This window comes from Canis aureus, chromosome 33, assembly GCF_053574225.1.
Source record: "Canis aureus isolate CA01 chromosome 33, VMU_Caureus_v.1.0, whole genome shotgun sequence".
NCBI lineage: Eukaryota > Metazoa > Chordata > Mammalia > Carnivora > Canidae > Canis > Canis aureus.
In genome coordinates this window covers 30968706-30987913 of record NC_135643.1, presented here as the reverse complement: position 1 = coordinate 30987913, position 19208 = coordinate 30968706, and the positions used below count along the sequence as shown (strand labels likewise).

The following is a 19208-nucleotide window of genomic DNA, read 5'->3' as shown; positions in this document are numbered from 1 at the left end:
GCAAGAGGGTTCCCCTTCTCCACATCCTCTCCAACATTTGTTGTTTCCTGTCTTGTTAATTTTCACCATTCTCATTGGTGTGAGGTGGTATCTCATTGTAGTTTTGATTTGTATTTCTCTGATGGCCAATGATGCAGAGTATTTTCTCATGTGCTTGTTGGCCATGTCTATGTCTTCTTTAGTGAAATTTCTGTTCATGTCTTCTGCCCATTTCATGATTGCATTGTTCGTTTCTTTGCTGTTGAGTTTAGTAAGTTCTTTATAGATCTTGGATATTAGCCCTTTATCTGATAGGTCATTTGCAAATATCTTCTCCCATTCTGTAGGTTGTCTTTTAGTTTTGTTGACTGTTTTGCTGTGCAGAAGCTTTTTATCTTGATTAAGTCCCAGTAGTTCATTTTTGCTTTTGTTTCCCTTGCCTTCATAGATGTATCTTGCAAGAAGTTACTGTGGCCAAGTTCAAAAAGGGTGTTGTCCTCTAGGATTTTGATGGATTCTTGTCTCACATTTAGATCTTTTATCCATTTTGAATTTATCTTTGAGTTTATCTTACCCTACAACCCAGCAATTGCAGGGGTTTTGCCCCAAAGATACAGATGCAATGAAACGCTTGGACACCTGCACCCCAATATTTATAGCAGCAATGTCCACAATAGCCAAACTGTGGAAGAAGCCTCAGTGTCCAGCAAAAGATGAATGGATAAAGAAGATGTGGTCTATGTATACAATGGAATATTACTCAGCCATTAGAAATGACAAATACCCACCATTTGCTTCGACCTGGATGGAACTGGAGGGTATTATGCTGAGGGAAGTAAGTCAGTCGGAGAAGGACAAACATTATATGGTCTCATTCATTTGGGGAATATAAAAAATAGTGAAAGGGATTAAAGGGAAAGGAGAGAAAATGAGTGGGAAATATCAGTGAGGGTGACAGAACATGAGAGACTCCTAACTCTGGGAAATGACAAGGAGTAGTGGAAGGGGAGGTGGGTGGGGTGTTGGGGAGACTGGGTGACAGGCACTGAGGGGGGCACTTGACGAGATGAGCACTGGGTGTATGCTATACGTTAGCAGATCGAACTCCAATACAAAAAAATATACAAAAAAAATCACTTTGTTTTTGAGAAGTTTTTGCATACCAATCAAAGACAATCATTTCATTGTCTCTGAGAGGTTTGGAATCCTCCCTTTTAAGACTGTCCCTTAAGGTGGACTTACGTAAGTTAAAGATTCCCCAAAGTGGCCTCTACAATTCCAAAAGTTCACCCATTTTCTAAAAAGGCACAAGATCCTGGTCTTTAAACTAGGTGGAACCGAACTTTGCCTTTGGATTCCCTAAGACCTTTTAACTAAGAGTGGCTTTGTTTTCCAACAACTGCTCTAAAACACATGGAATCACATGTTTCAAACACTCTTTTAAACAAAATAGTTGGTCTAAATCAATACTCATGTCAACGACGTTAGATAACCTTTCAAAAGTCATTAATGGCTGAGTGAAGTAAGTCAGTCAGAGAAGGACAAACATTATATGTTCTCATTCATTTGGGGAATATAAATAATAGTGAAAGGGAATATAAGGGAAGGGAGAAGAAATGTGTGGGAAATATCAGAAAGGGAGACAGAACGTAAAGACTGCTAACTCTGGGAAACGAACTAGGGGTGGTAGAAGGGGAGGAGGGTGGGGGGTGGGAGTGAATGGGTGACGGGAACTGGGGGTTATTCTGTATGTTAGTAAATTGAACACCAATAAAAAATAAATTAAAAAAAAGTCATTAATGAAATTGCAGTGGAAAGTAACTCAGAATCAATTTATTTAATTACAAAAGAACCCTTTCTACAATAAATAAAATAAATTCTAACTCTGCCACGGGTGGCATACCAAGAAGCTTCAACAAACAAAATAAAGGTATGCACAATAAAGTTAGAAAGCTCAAAATGCAGAGATAACAGAGCTCAGAACCAAGAGAGATCCTCAAATCCCAGGGTTGGTGAGAAAGCATCAAAGCTCAGTGGGCTCTGTGGATACCAGCTTCTGTTTGCTTACTGCCCTTGGAGTCATTTAAGATCTCCTTTGGATCCCACTTCTGATGCCATGAAATGTCCAAAATTCATAAATAGCAGAAATAAAACCAATGAATTACCAAAGTAATCATTAGTAAAAGTTTAGTGTGGACACGTCTAAAAGACAGTTTGCAAACCAGAAACACTCAAACCAAAACATGGGATGAGATTCAGTATAGTGTTATAAAGCAGTGACTGTTGATTCTTTATTGTCATTGATTATATTAGAATTTTCTTAAGTGATAGGGAATTGGTCAGTGGTTACCTCATATCAACTTTGAGAAGTAACTGAAATTTTGCTTTTCATGATTTTCAGAGGCATAGGTAAGAAATGACAGGTCAAGTTAGTCTGGCAAAATAAACTAACCTAAGCTTTGCAAAACTGGTTTTGTTTGCTCAGGGAATTTTTAAGGCTGGTCTTCATTTTTCTAATTTTTTTAAAACAGTTTCATTTATCAATACCATAATTTTTACTATTTCCTTTCCTCTAGTGGCATTAGTTTACTCTTCTTTTTCTAGTTTCTGCAAGTAGAAACTTAGGTTATTGATTTGAAAACTTTTTTGTCTTTAATATACATGTTCACAGGTATGAATTTCTCTCTGAGAATTGCTTATGCTTCATCCCACAAGTTTTAGTGTATTGTATTCTTGTTTTCATTCATCTCAAGCTATCTCTTAATTTCTTTTGTGATTTCTCCTTTGATCCATTGGTTATTGAGAATTGTGCTGTTTAATTTCTGTATGCTTGTGAATTTTCCAAATTTCCTTTTGTTTTTGATTTCTTGTTGGAAAACACACTTTATATGATTTCAGGGTTTTTTTTTTTTTTTAGGGTTTTATTTATTTATGTGACACACAGAGAGAAAGTATACAAGTGGAGTAGAGGAGTGGCAGTGAGAAACAGAGGGAGAATCAGGCTCCCCACTGACCAAGGAGCCCAACAAATGGTTCTTTTTTTTTTAAATTTTTTATTTATTTATGATAGTCACACAGAGGAGAGAGAGAGAGAGAGGCAGAAGCAGGCTCCATGCACCGGAAGCACAATGTGGGATTCGATCCCGGGTCTCCAGGATCGTGCCCTGGGCCAAAGGCAGACGCTAAACTGCTGTGCCACCCAGGGATCCCCCCAACAAAAAGTTCTATCTCAGAACCCTGAGATCAAGTTGCAAAGGCAGCTGCTCAACTGACTGAGCCACCCAGGTACCCAGGTACCCTTTATTTCAATTCTTTTAAATTTACTGAAGCTTGTTTTCTGTCCTAACACATGGTCAGTCTTGGAGAATGTTGCCTGTGCACTTATGAAAAATGTGTATTAAATAGTTGTTAGGTACAGCGTTCTAAGCATGTCTGTTAGGGGCATTCTCTTTTAATAATTATCATCTTTGATGTAGAAAAATAAGTTTTAGACTGAGAAAAATAAAGACAGCAGCTCTTTGAGAGGAACACTATGTAAGTTTCATGTATAGAAAAATTCAAAAAAGCATTATGAGTTATTCTCTAAAAATATGTTGCCCTCATTTCCACTTCTGGACTTTATCCCTTCTTAGATTATAAGATCACATTCTTCTAATTAGACAAGTATGTATCATTACAGAAAAAGGCAAAGATTCAAAGATACAGAACAAGGTTTGCAACTGACCACACTTTTACTTATTGCTTAGAAAAGTAACACACTATAAAATTTTAAAAAATAAATTGATATCTGTGATAAAAATTAAAATTCTTCCTAGGCATTTTATTTTTTTATTTTTACTTTTTTATTTTTTTAAATATTTTATTTATTTATTCATGAGAGATACAGCAAGAAAGAGGCAGAGACACAGGCAGAGAGAGAGAAACAGGCTCCATGCAGGGAGCCCGATGTGGGACTCGATGCTATGTCTCCAGGATCACACCCTGGGCCAAAGGCAGGCGCTCAACTCCTGAGCCACCCAGGCGTCCCTTCCTAGGCATTTTAAAACACATAATACAATATGACACATGCTTGAATTAACAAACATATCTTATAGGCTATGTGCTTTATCCTGCTTCATTAAATAATTTTTTTTCTTCTTCATATGGTTTAGCTTCTTCCCTCAGTATCTCTTCTTGGTTTATTTGCAGGGAGGGAAGGTGGTTCTTTTACTTGTTTTTCCTATAGCCTTAGAGATTTAATGATTGATTGCTTTTGTTTTCATGATAATGAATATAACATTGGTCTCACTTACTAGGGTTATTATTTAATTTTTCTACTTCTTATTTTTTTTTGTTTTGTTTTGTTTTAAGATTTTATTTATTCATTCATGAGAGACACGGAGAGAGACAGAGAGGCAGAGACACAGGCAGAGGGAAAAGCAGGCTTCATGCAGGGAGCCTGATGTGGGACTCGATCCCGGGTCTCCAGGATCAGGCCCTGGGCTGAAGGCGGCGCTAAACTGCTGAGCCAACCGGGCTGCCCTACTTCATAGTTTTTAAATGGAGAAGAAAAATGCTATGGTAATATTAGAAAACAAATTAGAAGGGTTCTTCCATTTACATGCTGATATGTGATGATAATTATCACAATTTTCTTATTTTTCCTTCCTTTTCAACTAAAGTGCTCCCTTCCTCTCTCTATCCCTCGCTTCTTCTTTTCTCTTTTCTCCCTCCCTTCTTTCTTTTGTCCCTTGCTTTCACCCAGCAACAATTGTTGACCCTTTCTTTAGTTTTAAAAATGTATTTTCCGTAACATTCTCCTCTAGCTATATAATTTTCCTTGGGAGAATGTGAGGGAACAAAGTATTGAGGTTCTTTTCATTGAAAGTGACAGAAACTCAATTTAAACTAGTTTTTTTTTTTAAAGATTTTATTTATTTATTCATGAGACACACACACACAGAGAGAGAGAGAGAGAGAGAGAGAGAGGCAGAGACACAGGCAGAGGGAGAAGCAGGCTCCACGCAGGGAGCCTGACGTGGAACTCAATCTCGGGACTCCAGGATCACGCCCTGGGCTGAAGGCAGCGCTAAACCACTGAGCCACCTGGGCTGCCCTAAACTAGTTTAAATGTAGAGAAAATATATAGATTTATTTTTTTCCCAAAAGATCTAAGGGATGCCTCCATACAGACAGAATCAGCGGCTCAAATAATGTCAGGATTCTGTGTCTTTCTCCTAGTAGCTCTGCTATTTCTGCTTGGCTTCTCTTTATGTGGTAGTAAGATGGCCAAGAATGGCCCAGGAATCTTCTATCTCAGCAACCCCAGCAGAAAGAGGACTTCTCTAATATTCATGTATCATAACCCCAGAACGTGTTAATTTGCTCTGCTTGGGTCAAGTGATCACTCCTGAGCATCATGGGGGTGGGACACCATGGTAGGAAGGGTGGGAGGTACAGGAAATGAGGCACTATGATTTTTAGTTCTGTCAAGATCACATGGAATTCTGATGATGAAAAATGCAACTTACGAAACAATCTTTGAATAAAAATATAAGGATCTCGTGGAATTAATAATGCAAATTATTGAATCTGGAAGTAGAAAAAATTTAAGGAGAACAACTTCTTAAGCACTTAGTGCTTATGCCACTAAATTTCCACTCTCTATTGCAGAGAATATAAGGCTTTCTCATGAACCAGTACTATTCTGTGATTTGGTTTAGTGAGACTCCAAAAAGGAAACACAAATTTTTTGTAATAGGTTTATTGAGATATGTCATAGATCATAAAATTCAACTTTTTAAAGTACTATTACAATTCCGTGGTTTTAAAAAAAAAATTCCGTGGTTTTCAGTATATTCAGACTTGTGCGACCATAATCATTATTTTGTTTTGTTTTATTTTATTTTTTCATTTTGAGTAGGAACCACACCCGACATGGGGCTTGAACTCATGACCCTGAAAGTAAGTCACATATGCTCTACTGAATGAGCCAGCTAGGTACCTCAGCATTGTCTAATTTTAGAACATTCTCATCATCTCAAAAGAAAGCATTAGCAAGAAGTCCCCATATCCTCTTCCTGAGCCCCTGGCAACCACTTATCTACTCTCTGTCTCTACAGATTTGCCTAATTAGGACATTTCATGAAAATAGAGTTGTACAATGTGAGGCTTTTTGTGACTAGCTTCTCTCAGCACAGTGTTTTCAAGTCTCATCCATGTTAAGGTACATGTCATATTATTTCATTTCCCTTTAAAGTATGGTTTTGGGATCCCTGGATGGCTCAGTGGTTTAGCACCTGCCTTTGGCCCAGGGCATGATCTTGGAGTCCCGGGATCGGGTCCCCACATCAGGCTCCCTGCATGGAGCCCACTTCTCCCTCTACCTGTGGCTCTGCCTCTCTCTCTCTCTGTGTCTCTCATGAATAAATAAATAAAATTAAAAAAAATAAATGAATAAAAAATAAAGTATGGTTATACTACTTTTTGTTTACCCATTCATCAGTTGATGGACATTTAGATTATTTCCACTTTTTGGTTATTATGAATGATTCTTTGAATATTCATGTATCAGTTTTTGTGTGGACTTATATTTTCAATTCTCTTGGGTATATTGTTGATAGTGGAACTGCTATATCATTTGGTAACTCTTGTTTAACATTTGAGGAATTGAGGAAGTCAAGTTTGATGGTTTATCAGTGATGCATTCTAGTGTGCTTATGTATCCCAACACAAAAGGGAAACACACCACTCCAGCTTTTTTTTCTCCTTTATTACAGATACGAATCTGACTCAAATGCTCCCTATCATGATTTCTCCTATACTGTAAAACTCATAAGGCTGAAAGTAGACTCTCTGAGGGTCAATCCAGTCTGTGCCAAGCAAAGGACCCAGCTTGGAGCTTTTTATATGCTAAGGACAATGGCAGGAAAAGGAGCAGTGAGTACAATGGAAATATAAACCCAAACAAAATCTGTAGTTACACTTTGTATCACTCAAGGGTCAGTTCAGAAAAGACTGTAGATATTCCAAGCAGAAAAAATATCAAATACATGAAATTAGGCACTTATACATCATTAAAAGGCGAGGAGGAATAAAGTGGGAGGGTTAGTGCCAGTCTTTTTTTTTTTTTTTAACTTATTCAGAGGCAGAGAGAGAGAGAGAGGCAGAGACACAGGCAGAGGGAGAAGCAGGCTCCATGCAGGGAGCCTGATGTGGGACTCGATCCCAGGTCTCCAGGATCACGCCCCGGGCTGCCGGCAGTGCTAAACCACTGTGCCACCGGGGCTGCCTGGTTAGTGCCAGTCTTCTGCAGAAGTTTCAGGTTTGCATGTCATCACCTTTCTGATCCAGAGATCAAAGCTGCTAGTATCACCCAGAAGTGAGGAAACAATGACTGTCTCTTCAGAGCTTCCCTGCACTTCAGAGATGGCAAATACACAGGGACATGAGTTCAGAAACTATCAATTCACATCTACCCCAGAAACTGCTTTCCCCTGTGTTCTCCTGGAAAGGAAGAACAGCCTCTCTTCTCTCTTTTCCTTTCAAGTCTCATAGAAGTGCTTATCATTGGCAGAACTTAAATAATCTGGAAGCCAGGGAAGTGCAATTTTTGGCATCCCAGCTTGGCAATACAGGAGGATGGGGACAGAGAAGATGGAAGAAATGGAGGCACGGTGACAATGGACAACGTCTAGCACATTGTCAAATACAATCTAGATCCGACGATCTAAATTACCATTAGGAAATACATGTTTTATTCATGTAAGTGGAAAATAGTATTTAAATGCTTTCCAGTGGAGTATCAGGTCAAAGTATTATCATTTGCTGAAGTTAGTCAGTCACTTCCCACATTCTCCTTGCCCCATGTTTTTCACCCTGCTCTATTATTTCTTCCAGTTGTCTTCTTTTTATTTTTTTTTTAAAAAGGATTTTATTTATTTATTCATCAAAGACAGAGAGAGAGAGAGAGGCAGAGACAGAGGGGGAAAAGCAGGCTCCATGCGGGGACCACAGGATCACACCCTGAGCTGAAGGCAGATTCTCAACTGCTGAGCCACTAAGGTGTCCCTGTCTTTTTTTTTTTTTTTTTTAAGTAGATTCCATGCCCAGCAAGGCACCAAACGTGGGGGGCTTGATTTCACAACCCTGAGATCAAGACCTGAAATTGAGATCAAGGGCCAGTTTATCTGACTGAGCTGCCCAGGTGCCCCTCACCTATGTTCTAAATCCATTCCCAAATCTAGGTCAACAGGTTTGTCATATAATAGATTTCTTTCTTTCCTTTTCTTCTTTCTTTCTATCTTTCTTTCTCTCTCTTTCTCTCTCTCTCTCTCTCTCTCTTTCTTTCTTTTCTTTCTTTCTCTTTTTCTTTTTTCTTCTTTCTTTTCTTTCCTTCCTTCTTTCCTTCATTTCTTCTCCTTTTTTAGAGAGAAAGAGAGGAGGAGAGAGAGAGAGAGGGGAGGGGCAGAGGAAGAGGGAGAGAGAATCTTAATCATGTTCCACACCCAGCACAGAGCCCCATGAGGGGCAGAGATCATGACCTGAGCCAAAATCAAGAGTTGGACACTTAACTGAGTAAGCCATCCAGGCAGCCATATAATAGATATTTTTTAAATATTAGTTATCTGAACAAATATATGAATGAATGAGTACTTTGTTCAGCCTTCTTTTCATTATCATTCCTTACCTCAAACTTCTTTTTCCTTTCAAGGGTCTTTGGATTTCTATACTCTCCTCACCTGTCACTTACATTGGCTAAATAATGTCCATGGTATCTCTTCACAAGTTTAAGAATAGGCAGTGATCCTCAACTGGGGAGATTTGGCCTCCTCCAGGACACTTGGCCATGTCTAGAGACATCTGGGGTTGGGGGGAGACACTACTGGCAAGATAAAGAGGATAAAGGATAAAAGATAGAGGATAAAGACCAGGGATGCTGCTAAACATTCTACCGTGTGGAGGATTGCCCTCCACAGCAAAGGATTAACAGACTCCAAAAGTCAAAAAGTGCCGATGTTGAGAAACCTTGGGTTGGAGTATGGAAGAAGGGGGAGGAAGGGGAAAGCATTGAATGAAAAGTGAGGTAAGAAGTAAAGATAAGATCTAGCAGGGGTCTGCAAACTTTTTCTGTAAAGGATCCAAGAGGTAACTATTTTAGGCTTTGAGGACCATAAGATCTCTGCTGGCAACCACTCAGCACAGCCATAATTAATATGTAAATGAGTGCCTGTACTCATGTTTCAATAAAACCTTATTTAAGGGCACTGACTTATTTAAATTCCATATAATTTAAGGCAAGAGAACTGGAAAAATAACTCTGCTAGAGTACCACATTAGTTTGGTACAAGACAGATTAGGCTAGAATATGCTGAGGTACAGACAACCTCAAAATCTCGGTGGTTCACTGTAACAGAGGGTGTTTCTCACTCACAGTGCAGGTGCACTGTGTGCAGGCTACATTCTACTCCATGTTGTTTTCATTCTGGAATTCAGACCCACAGAGCCACCTTTATCTGGAACATTGCTGGATCTAGTGGCAGAAGAAAAACAGAAGGCATGGCAAACATGCTGACTTTGGACATTTCTGACTCAAATCAGCATACATCACTTTTACTCATATTTCACCAGCCAAAGTCAGTCACATGCCCCTGCTACACTTCAGTGGGGCGAGATAATGGGACCCTCCCCAGGGAGGGGCAGGAGCTATTTGTGAACAATACCCTAGTCTGACACATCACCTCCCCTTAGTGCCTTCACTTGCTTAGGTTTGGTTTTTCTTGAACCCACGTTTACAGTGTTGTCCAAACTAATGTAATAGTGGGGACTAGGAGAAACCATAATTATGACAGTAAAAGCATCTAATGTTTATTCGATGATTATTATTTCCCATCCATTGAGACTTGACCTGCATTCTTGCATTTCATTTTCACAGCAACCCATTGAGGTAGTTATTATTTTTGTCCCCCCTTTATAGATGAGAAAACTGAGCAACAGAGATTAAAGGTACTTGGCTAACAAGTAGTTGAGATTCAATCCAGATCACTCCAGTCTAATTTTTTAAGTTTTAATTTTTTAAATTTATTTAAATTCAATTAATTAACATATGGTGTATTATTTGTTTCAGAGGTAGAGTTCAGTGATTCACCAGATGCATATAACTCCAGTACTCATTATATCACGTGCCCTCCTTACTGCCCATCACCCACTTACTCCATCAGATCAATCACTCCAATTTTAAAGCACGTTTCTATTCTAACACTGTGGTTAAGAACACAGATCTAGTGATAAACTGCCTAGGTTCAAAATCCTGGCTGGTGCCAGACACTACTTTATGGCTTGAGCAAGTTCTGTAACCTCTCTGTTTCAGTTTCTCCATCTGTAAAATAGGATATTAACAGTACCTACCTCATAGGGTTTTTGTAAATGTAAATATAGAAATTAACATATGTGGAGTGCTAGTGTTTAGAACAGTGCTTGGTTAAATAAAAAAGTTTGCTATTATTATTGTTATTATTTGCTAATGTTTCAGAAAGCCCCTGCCGTCTGGTCCCTCCTTATTCTCAATTTCCTTTGAGAATTACTATTCTAAATTTTTGTTCCCACATTATATTTATCTTTTTTTGGACTAATTCTTTACTAACATGGAGGGTAAACTATAGGAATACCATTGCCTTCAACTCAGTTGTATATCTCTGCTTCCCAGACTTTCCCCACCTGTCACTTTTATGTTCATGGTTTATTATTTGAACTGCTACTTTATATTTATGTGGGTGCATAACAATGATCTGGAATATGGAGTAGACTTCCTAGGTCCAAGGCAATAACACAGACCCTGCTCCTTGCTACATGACCTTGCTGATCATTTCTTCCAGTTAATTTTTTTAAGTTGATGGTTTACTGCGGTTTAATTTTGGAAACAACATACTAATTTTCCTCCCTTGTGAAAATCAGGACAAACCAAGCAAGCAGAGTAGTAAATTGTTCTTGGCATAGATCTGTCTTTCGGTCTTCAGCCTTTTAAAAACCAGATGCTGTTTGAGAAGGGCCTGATGGGCTACTGAAGTTATTATGACAGAGTGGGCATAGCTCCTTTTCACGTGGAGTAAGGAGAACTAAACAGTTCATTCTCCATTTTAGGCTTAAAAGGGAATGAAACAGAATGACTTGTAGGCAAGTTGGAATGGATTTATTCCTTAAACTTATATTTTTCTTTAAAAAAATTATTACATAAAGCAGGAGGATCAACCATGAGGATAGTGGGGCTTTCCTGATGATTTATATTGTTAATATATTTTTTCTTCCGAAGCAATTTAAAATAATATTTTTAAAGTTCTGGTATGGAAATTTCTTTTTTTTTTAAATCTTCTCTACCCCACCCCCCACCTTTGAATTTGTCAGTTTAGCTGTGTAGATTGAGAAGCAATAATTAAGAAATAGCAGTAGTTTAATTAAGGCCCATTATTATGTAAATAAAGTCAAAGCTAAGATTTTGATTGTTTTTGTGTGCTTTAATTATCATTAAATCAATCTTATTTTATACTTCTGAAGATTCTAGATAAATTTAGATTTTCTAGATATAGCAGACTCAAATACAGTCATTTACCTTCTTTTCAATTGGACTTACATTGTGGATCTACTAGGCATCAAGTGCCATAGTAAACATATTCTTGCCGCTGGCTGTTACAAAATTGATACCTTTAATCAAGTCACGAATATGAATTTGATCAGTGCTATTTTGTATGGATTAGGATCTAAGGGTTTGTACATAAAAGTTATCTATGAGAAGATATAGCCTCAGATATGCAGAGTCATGCTGGAGATATACATGGGTTTCCTCATTTTCACACTTAGATTGCTAGGTTAGATCAAAGCTAAATTCTAATTCCATTTAGTTTTATGGAATAATCAGCCTTCTCTCTTTCCTGACCAGTTTCCAATTATTTAGCTTTTTTTCTCTAAAATCCATGGAGCAAAGTTAAGCACCGTCTTCCCTCTAATTTCATAGCATGTTTGAAGGAGCTTTGTAGGGAATGGAGCAGGACGACAGAGTCCCAAGCATGAAAAAAGCTAGGTTCTTGAATTGTATTTGCCTCATGCTAAATTATTTAGGGAATGCTGCAGTCATTATTATTCGAGAGTCAAGTGACACTGGAACACAACATTTTTTTTTTCAAGTTAATCATTCAGATTTATTTTAAAAAGGAGAGGAGAGTTCTCTTGTTGATTTTATAGTGAAGGCAATAGCCATTTCTTTGGCTAATTCATTTGAGTAAAATTTAAACCTGGGTTACTGTGGTAGGATTTAAAGGAATAGGACACATGTGAATACAATGATATTAGGTATGTGTAATTCTGAATAATAAAATAAAGATTAAGATGGTAATTTAGGTCCCTCAAGTACTGGTATTTAAACTTTAAAAATCAATCAAGAGAGAAGATTAAGTAGTGTTTCTTTGGTACTAAAAATGTAAAGCTAAGACCAAATTGTTCTATTTTCACAGATTTAAGATATAAAGAATGATATTTAAAGACATTAAAATGGCTATTAAATTCTCTTCAGTTTGCGAAGAATCTCCAATGAAGTACACTTAGAAAAAAATCCCTGAGTACATTAACTACTCTATTAGTATCTTCCTTCATAAACAAAGAACAATTTAAAAGCTTTGCAAACCATATAAACACACTACTTAGCAAAAGCAGTATCTGTGTATAAGACTCCCTCCATAGTACTTGTAAATTTGGCCACCAAATATAACAGATTCACAAAACCAAAATATGACATTTGGACACATTAGCCATTCTTAGGTAAATCCAAAAACCACTGTCTTATCGTGTTCCTATTTTGTCTTAACCACTCGATATTGTTCTTCACTGTTTCCAGCACTTGTTCCCTGGGTTTTTCTCCTGCTCCAGCATCTGGATATCTTTTGAAAAAGCTCTCCATCTAGAAAAGAGAGGGAAATAATTAAGAAAGTCATTTTAAGCCCCATTAGTTTTCAAGGCTTTTATTTACAGGCTGGATTTGTTTCCTTCTTCCCTGGAAATTCACTATCATTGCACATGTCTTGGTGCATCATTTGGACTGAGCCTGTCTCTTCGATTGGCAATCATTACCCATGGCTTTTGGACTGTTGGCAGCACGTCAGGTCAAAAGAGGCTCTCCCATCCTGGGGAAGGAGAGCAGCACATCGGTGGCTGGTGTGCCCCTCTGTGATTCTGCTGCTTCTCTACTTTGTGCGTTCCCCGGGGTGTTCCCTGGAAAACCCAGTCTGTCAAATGCTGGCTTGGCTTATCTTTCACTTCAGGAGTCCAGAACATTTTAATATACTTTCAGTTCCCTTATTAAGGACTCACAATAACCTCTCTGTTACCTTGGTTCTATCATTTGTCTTCCTTCCAAAATCCTCCCCCAATCATAGTATTGTTTGCTACTTACACAAATAAAAGTTTTTTTTGGTTCTTAACACACAGAATGTTAACATTCCAATATATAATATACAGATATTGAAAATTCATACAATCTCAATTTTCCAACATCCATAAACATTTTCCTCTCTGGGAACTGAGATATTTGAAACTGAAAAGTCTTTAAATTCCAAAACAGTGAATTTTGGAAGGAATCAAATCTTGACCATCCTATTTCAGGTCACATTTACTATCCATGCTTTGGTAAAGTCAAAAGGTCTCATGTAGCCTTCTAAGCCTCTCAAGGCCTCAGCTTTCTCAACTTTTACACTTTGTTTCTTAGTTAATTGAATTTTTTCAGTTTAGAAAAAAATAGGTATACATTTAATTTGATATAAGAATTATTTCTTTCTCCTTGTCTGAGAACTAAATAGAGAAAATGCCATTTCTATTTAAAAAAAGAAAAAAAAATTGTAATCCTGTTCTTCCTAGATGAGTATAGAGGAATTTAACTTCATACCTGCCACAGCTGTAGTTCAGTGTTGAATGGTTCTGCTATTGTGACAATCCTGCCAAGATTTCTGTCATTGATTGTGTATCTGAAGAAAAATTTAAGGAAGTAAAAGGGAATATAAGTGCCTAGAACTTTAAATCTTGGATTTTGTGGATTTTTAATAAAAGTCATTTTCAAAGTAAGCAAAACACAGTAAGTAAACACATTTCATTTAAAATTTCTTTTTTTAGTTTTAAAGATTTTATTTATTTATTCATAAGAGACACAGAGAGAAAGAGAGAGGCAGAGACACAGGCAGAGGGAGAAGCAGGCTCCATGCAGGGAGCCGGATGTGGGCCTCTATGGGCCTCGATCCCAGGACCCCCGGGATCAGGACCTGAGCCAAAGGCTGACGCTCAACCACTGAATCACCCAGATGTCCCCTCATTTAAAATTCCTATTCAAGAACATTTCTTAGCACATCTTTCAGTCTTTTTGTAGACAGGGCCACAACATCATCCCAGATGTGGTCAACTGCTGGTTGGATTCCCATCCAATGATCTGTTCTTTTATCCTGCACATGTGAGAACCCAGACAGAGATAACATCTCTCAGCCTCCCTCACAGGTAAGTGCAGACCGGCAGCTCAGTTCTTATCAGTGGAACAGGAGCAGAAGCTCCACCACGTTCAACCTCTGGCTCCTTGCTTAAGTCAAGGAAAATTGTTTGCCTTGGACTTCTTGGGTTTTTTCCCCCTTCTTCCAAGCTTCAATCACACCGACAAGATAAGGTAGGCCTCCTGGGGCAGAACCTTTTAACAACTTAGAGTGCTCACTTCAGGAGCCTAACATGAGTGAGAAATAATTATGTATGTCCTTTAAGCTGCTGCATTTCTGTGTTTCCCATACAGCTGAGAAGCTCAGTCATATAGGCTGATACAGACTAATAGAATAGGCAAGTAGCTAATAAAGCTTTTTGAAAAAAGAATAAATAGCTTATATGATCTGTATTACTCAGGCTACGCAGACACTTGAAGCTAAGTGCAAATATAGGATTTTAGAGATGATACTCTATTCCTGTCTCTGTTGTACTTTTTTTTCTTAAAGAGCAAGAATCAGAAATTTCCTTACAGACCGTAATACAAAAAATTGTGATACAGATAAACATCTCATCGCAATCAATCACTGTGTGAGAAAAACCACAAGAATTATGTATTAACTTTGAATCAGTGGAATACTGGTGAAGAATAAAAGAAAATGTATCGCTATACAGACAGGTAAGCAAACAATAGAAGAAATTCTACATTTAGTAATTATCACATAACAGGGGGGCCTGGGTGGCTCAGTCCATTAAGCATCTGCCTCTGGTCATGATCTCGGAGTTCCCGGATGGAGCCCCATATTGGGCTGCCTGCTTAGCAGGGAGCCTGTTCCTCCTTCTGCCCCTCACCCTCTCCTGCTCTCTCTCTCAGAGAAATAAAATCTTTAAAAAAAATTATCACGTAACAATCACAGACGCCATGGAGATAAAAGCTAATAAAGTTTGTTGTACATATCTTTACATTTTTTATACTAAAAACTCATAAAATTAAGGCAAAATTTTTTTTGTTGTGAAAAGAGGAAATATTTTCACTATACAAAGAACACTTACAAATTGGTAAAAGGGAAAAATATGCCAATGTGAAATTATGAAAGAAATGAATCAGCAGTTTGCAGAAGAAACATAAAGAGAAAATATACCAATGGGAACAAAACATGACATGTATCTAATAATTAACACTGATTTTCAGTGGACTAGGTCCAGTGTTCACTCTTATCACAGATACCACTGAATTTTATTCCACTATATCTTTCATCTTTCATGTCACAGAAGTCTAAGGTAAGCAATTTCCCTTAATGTTATCAGTCATCCCAAAATAAGACTGAGCCATCTATTCTCAACATTGTCCCGATAATGTATATGCTGTACTTCCTTGCTCCTGACAGACTCTGAGATTTCCCAATCTCTTGATCCCTTCCACCTAGCCTTCTGGAACTATCCTTTTCCAGGAAATATTACTTCTCATTTGGAGAACGTTTATTTTCCCACATCCTTCATAGAACCAGATCAGAAAAGAAGTTGTATGCTCACGCTCCCCACTGTGGATTCCAGACCTTTATTTCTCCACTTTTTAAAAAGATGTCTGTTCTTTCTAGTTACTCCTTCCCCTCACCTAATTTATGATACACTTTGACACCTGACTTCTAGTCTTCCTCTCTACTCAAGCTGTGATTTCAAGGTCCACATCGATGATAAATATAACATCATAGCTCCTTAGTTTCTTGACATTCTCATTCCCAATGATTTTTCTTTACCTTGGCCAACAGTTTTCTATGATCATATCTTGTGGTCATCCATAGGTACACTATTCATTTATGCATCCTCCATGATAAAATTTACCTTTAGTTTTCACTATGACTATTCTCTGACTGGATTACTGGACCATTGACCATGCCTATCTCTACTTTCTCCTGGACCATCAGCTCTTCCTTTTCTTGCACTTATTTCCTTCTGTAATTTATAGTCCATGGTTTACCACTTTCAATAACATTTTTTTCTAGGTCCTAAACTCCCTGATAGTTTAATAGTTTGTTTCTAGCAAAACTCCAGCTTGTGATGAAATCAACTGCCCATTTCCACTATATCTGCCAAGGGAGGTTTCTCAACTTTTTCTAAAATGTTTCACTATAAATTCATGAACATCCGTCTTAAACGTTGACAGTCCTCTTACATTACCCTAGTCAATTCATTCTCTCATTCTTTGAATTACTTTTTTCAAGTGTTTTCACTCTCTTCCAACCTCCAGACATTCTTCTACTTCCCTCCCTCTGCAACAAAGATGACCTTATCTTCTAATTCACAGAGAAAACACATAGTAACTCCTACATCTTTTAGTTTACAAACATACAAAGATGCCTGTTTTTCTTCTATCATCTGTGCATTGCTCCAGTTTCTCCCATTCTTAAAAATTCTACTTTTAAAAGAACCTTTTATGTCTTACGTATTAAATTTCTGGGTCTTTCTCTTCAGCTGTAAAACATATTAAACATATATAAACTATCTTCCACATAAAAGAAGAAAAAAATCTTCCTTGATCTGGCATCTCGATATCCTTTCTTTCACCTTCACATTCATAGTCAAACTTTTCAAGAGATTTCTGTATATTTCATATCTTCATTGATTGATTTATTAATTTGCTTCAATTTAGGTTCTGCCACTTTCACTCCACTGAAAAGCTCTTTCTAGAGTTACCAATAGCTTTTGTGCCGATAAATCTAATGGGCATTTTTCGGTCTTGGATTTACTCAAATCTTAAGTAGCATTTGACAAGGGATAATAACTTCCTTGAAACAATCTCCACTTCAATATCTCAAAAAGAGACTCAAAGGCATCATAAATAGCAAACTAAACCCATTGTTCTTCTTCTCCTTATCTTTTCAGAAATCTAGGCATTATCCTTATTACCTCACCTCTGTCCTATTTCTAATTCACCAAGCTCTAAATGTTGTCCTTATCTCTCTAACATCATTATTCTATCCAGAGTCCAATCTACCACTATCTTCTGCTCAGACTGCTCCAATAGTTCTCTAACTGCTTTTCTCAAATTCACTTTGGCCCCCATCTACATCTATGCTTTACCACCACAGCTTTCTTTTCAAAGTAAAATCAATCATTTTACTTTCTTAATTAAAACCCTTTAGTGACTTAGCATTGCTCTTAATACAATAGCCCAAATCTTAACCTGACCCTGCAGATGTTGGCCCTTACTTTTCTCTTTTCTGATAGAAGGTATCAGGAATGCTTCACCTCCTGTTCACCTAATTCTCTCCTGCTCTTCCTTTAGAATTCAGCTCAACAAGCCCTTAATGTCCAAATTCTCTTGACTTGGTCAGTTTCCCTTTTACACTCTTTCAGTGTGACCAGAACCTCTTCTATTTATAGTTATTACAGTTTTAAGTGTACATGTATTTGTGTGATTCTTTTATTAATATCAGTCTCCATTACCAGACCCTAAGCTCCAAGAGGACAGAGAGCCAGGTCTATTTCTACTATCATATCTTCAATGCCAAGCACAGTGTTTAGCTCATAGTAGATGTTACACAATATTTACTGGATGAAAGGATTATAATTTAAAATGAGATATCAGTTTTTATATACTCAATTACCAAGGAATTTTCTATTTTTCCATAATTTAAATTCTAGTCAATTGACAAAGTTCAGTATTACTTCAGGAAAAGAGTTCAGTGGTTCATCATTTACATATAACATCCAGTGCTCATCATAACAAGTGCTCTCCTTAATACCCATCAACCGTCTATTCCATCCGCCTCCCACCTCCCTCTATCAGCCCTGGATTGCTTCTCTATAATTAAGAGTCTCTCATGATTTGTTTCCCTCTCTCTCTTTTTCCCCTCTTGAATGTTCATCCGTCCATCCATATATACACACACCACCTCTTCTTTATCCATTCATCAGTTGATAGACATTTGGGCTCTCTCCATAGTTTGGTTTTTATTGATAATGCTTCTATACATTGGGGTGCATGTACTCCTTCGAATGTGTATTTTTGTATCCTTTGGGTAAATACCTAGTGATAGAATTCCTGGGTCATAGGGTAGTTCTATTTTTAGCTTTCTGAGGAACTGCCATACTATTCTCCAGATTGGCTGCACCAGTTTGCATTTCTGCCAACAGTGCAAGAGGGTTCCCCTTTCACCGCATCCTCACCAACACCTGTTTTCTCCTGTGTTGTTAATTTTTGCCATTCTGACAGGTGTGAGGTGGTATCTCATCATGGTTTTGATTTGTATTTCCCTGATGTTGAGTAATGCTGATCACCTTTTCATGTGTCTGTTGGCTGTTTGTATGTCTTCTTTGGAAAAATGTCTATTCATGTCTTTTGGCCATTTCTTAACTGGATTATTTGTTTTTTTGGGTGTTGAGTTTGATAAGTTCTTTATAGAATTTGGATACTAGCTCTTTATCAGATATTATTTGAAAATATCCTCTCTCATTCAGTAGGCTGCCTTTTAGTTTTGTTGATTGTTTCCTTCATTGTGCAGAAAAGCTTTTTATCTTGATAAAGTCCCAATAGTTCATTTTTGCTTTTGTTTCCCTTGCCCCTGACGATGTGTCTAGTAAGAAATTGCTGCGACCAAGGTCAAAGAGCTTGCTGCTTGTGTCCTTCCCTAGAATTTTGATAGTTTCCTGTCTCACACACATATAGGTCTTTTGTCAGCAAGAATATTTCTAAGGACAGCCCTAAATATTAGCAAGGATTGGAAAAATGGGCACAGTTAACAGTAAATCTT

The 19208-nt window shown here is 37.6% G+C and overlaps 1 protein-coding gene and 1 long non-coding RNA gene across 12 annotated transcripts in view; one reads left to right on the top strand and one right to left on the bottom strand.

Moving 5' to 3' along the window:
- LOC144303882 (uncharacterized) overlaps positions 1 to 19208 on the top strand; it is a 126212-nt gene that overhangs the window by 31115 nt on the left and 75889 nt on the right. For 7 of the 11 annotated variants that reach the window (XR_013370879.1, XR_013370877.1, XR_013370887.1 and 4 more), the window contains 4 exons: positions 6738 to 6897; positions 7508 to 7722; positions 13858 to 14071; positions 14964 to 15133. The exons of 2 other annotated variants lie outside the window; for them this stretch is intronic. This is a non-coding gene — a long non-coding RNA (uncharacterized LOC144303882). The remainder of the gene's footprint in view (positions 1 to 6737; positions 6898 to 7507; positions 7723 to 13857; positions 14072 to 14963; positions 15134 to 19208) is intronic. 2 more of the 11 variants (XR_013370878.1, XR_013370882.1) reach the window with 2 other exon arrangements.
- The window catches only part of ENPEP (glutamyl aminopeptidase), an 87691-nt gene continuing 78493 nt past the window's right edge, over positions 10011 to 19208 (bottom strand). Inside the window, exons 19-20 of the mRNA XM_077882294.1 lie at positions 13886 to 13964; positions 10011 to 12904 (exon numbers count right to left, since the gene is read on the bottom strand). Coding sequence (XP_077738420.1) covers positions 12752 to 12904; positions 13886 to 13964 — 232 coding nt within the window. The 3' untranslated portion in view covers positions 10011 to 12751. The remainder of the gene's footprint in view (positions 12905 to 13885; positions 13965 to 19208) is intronic.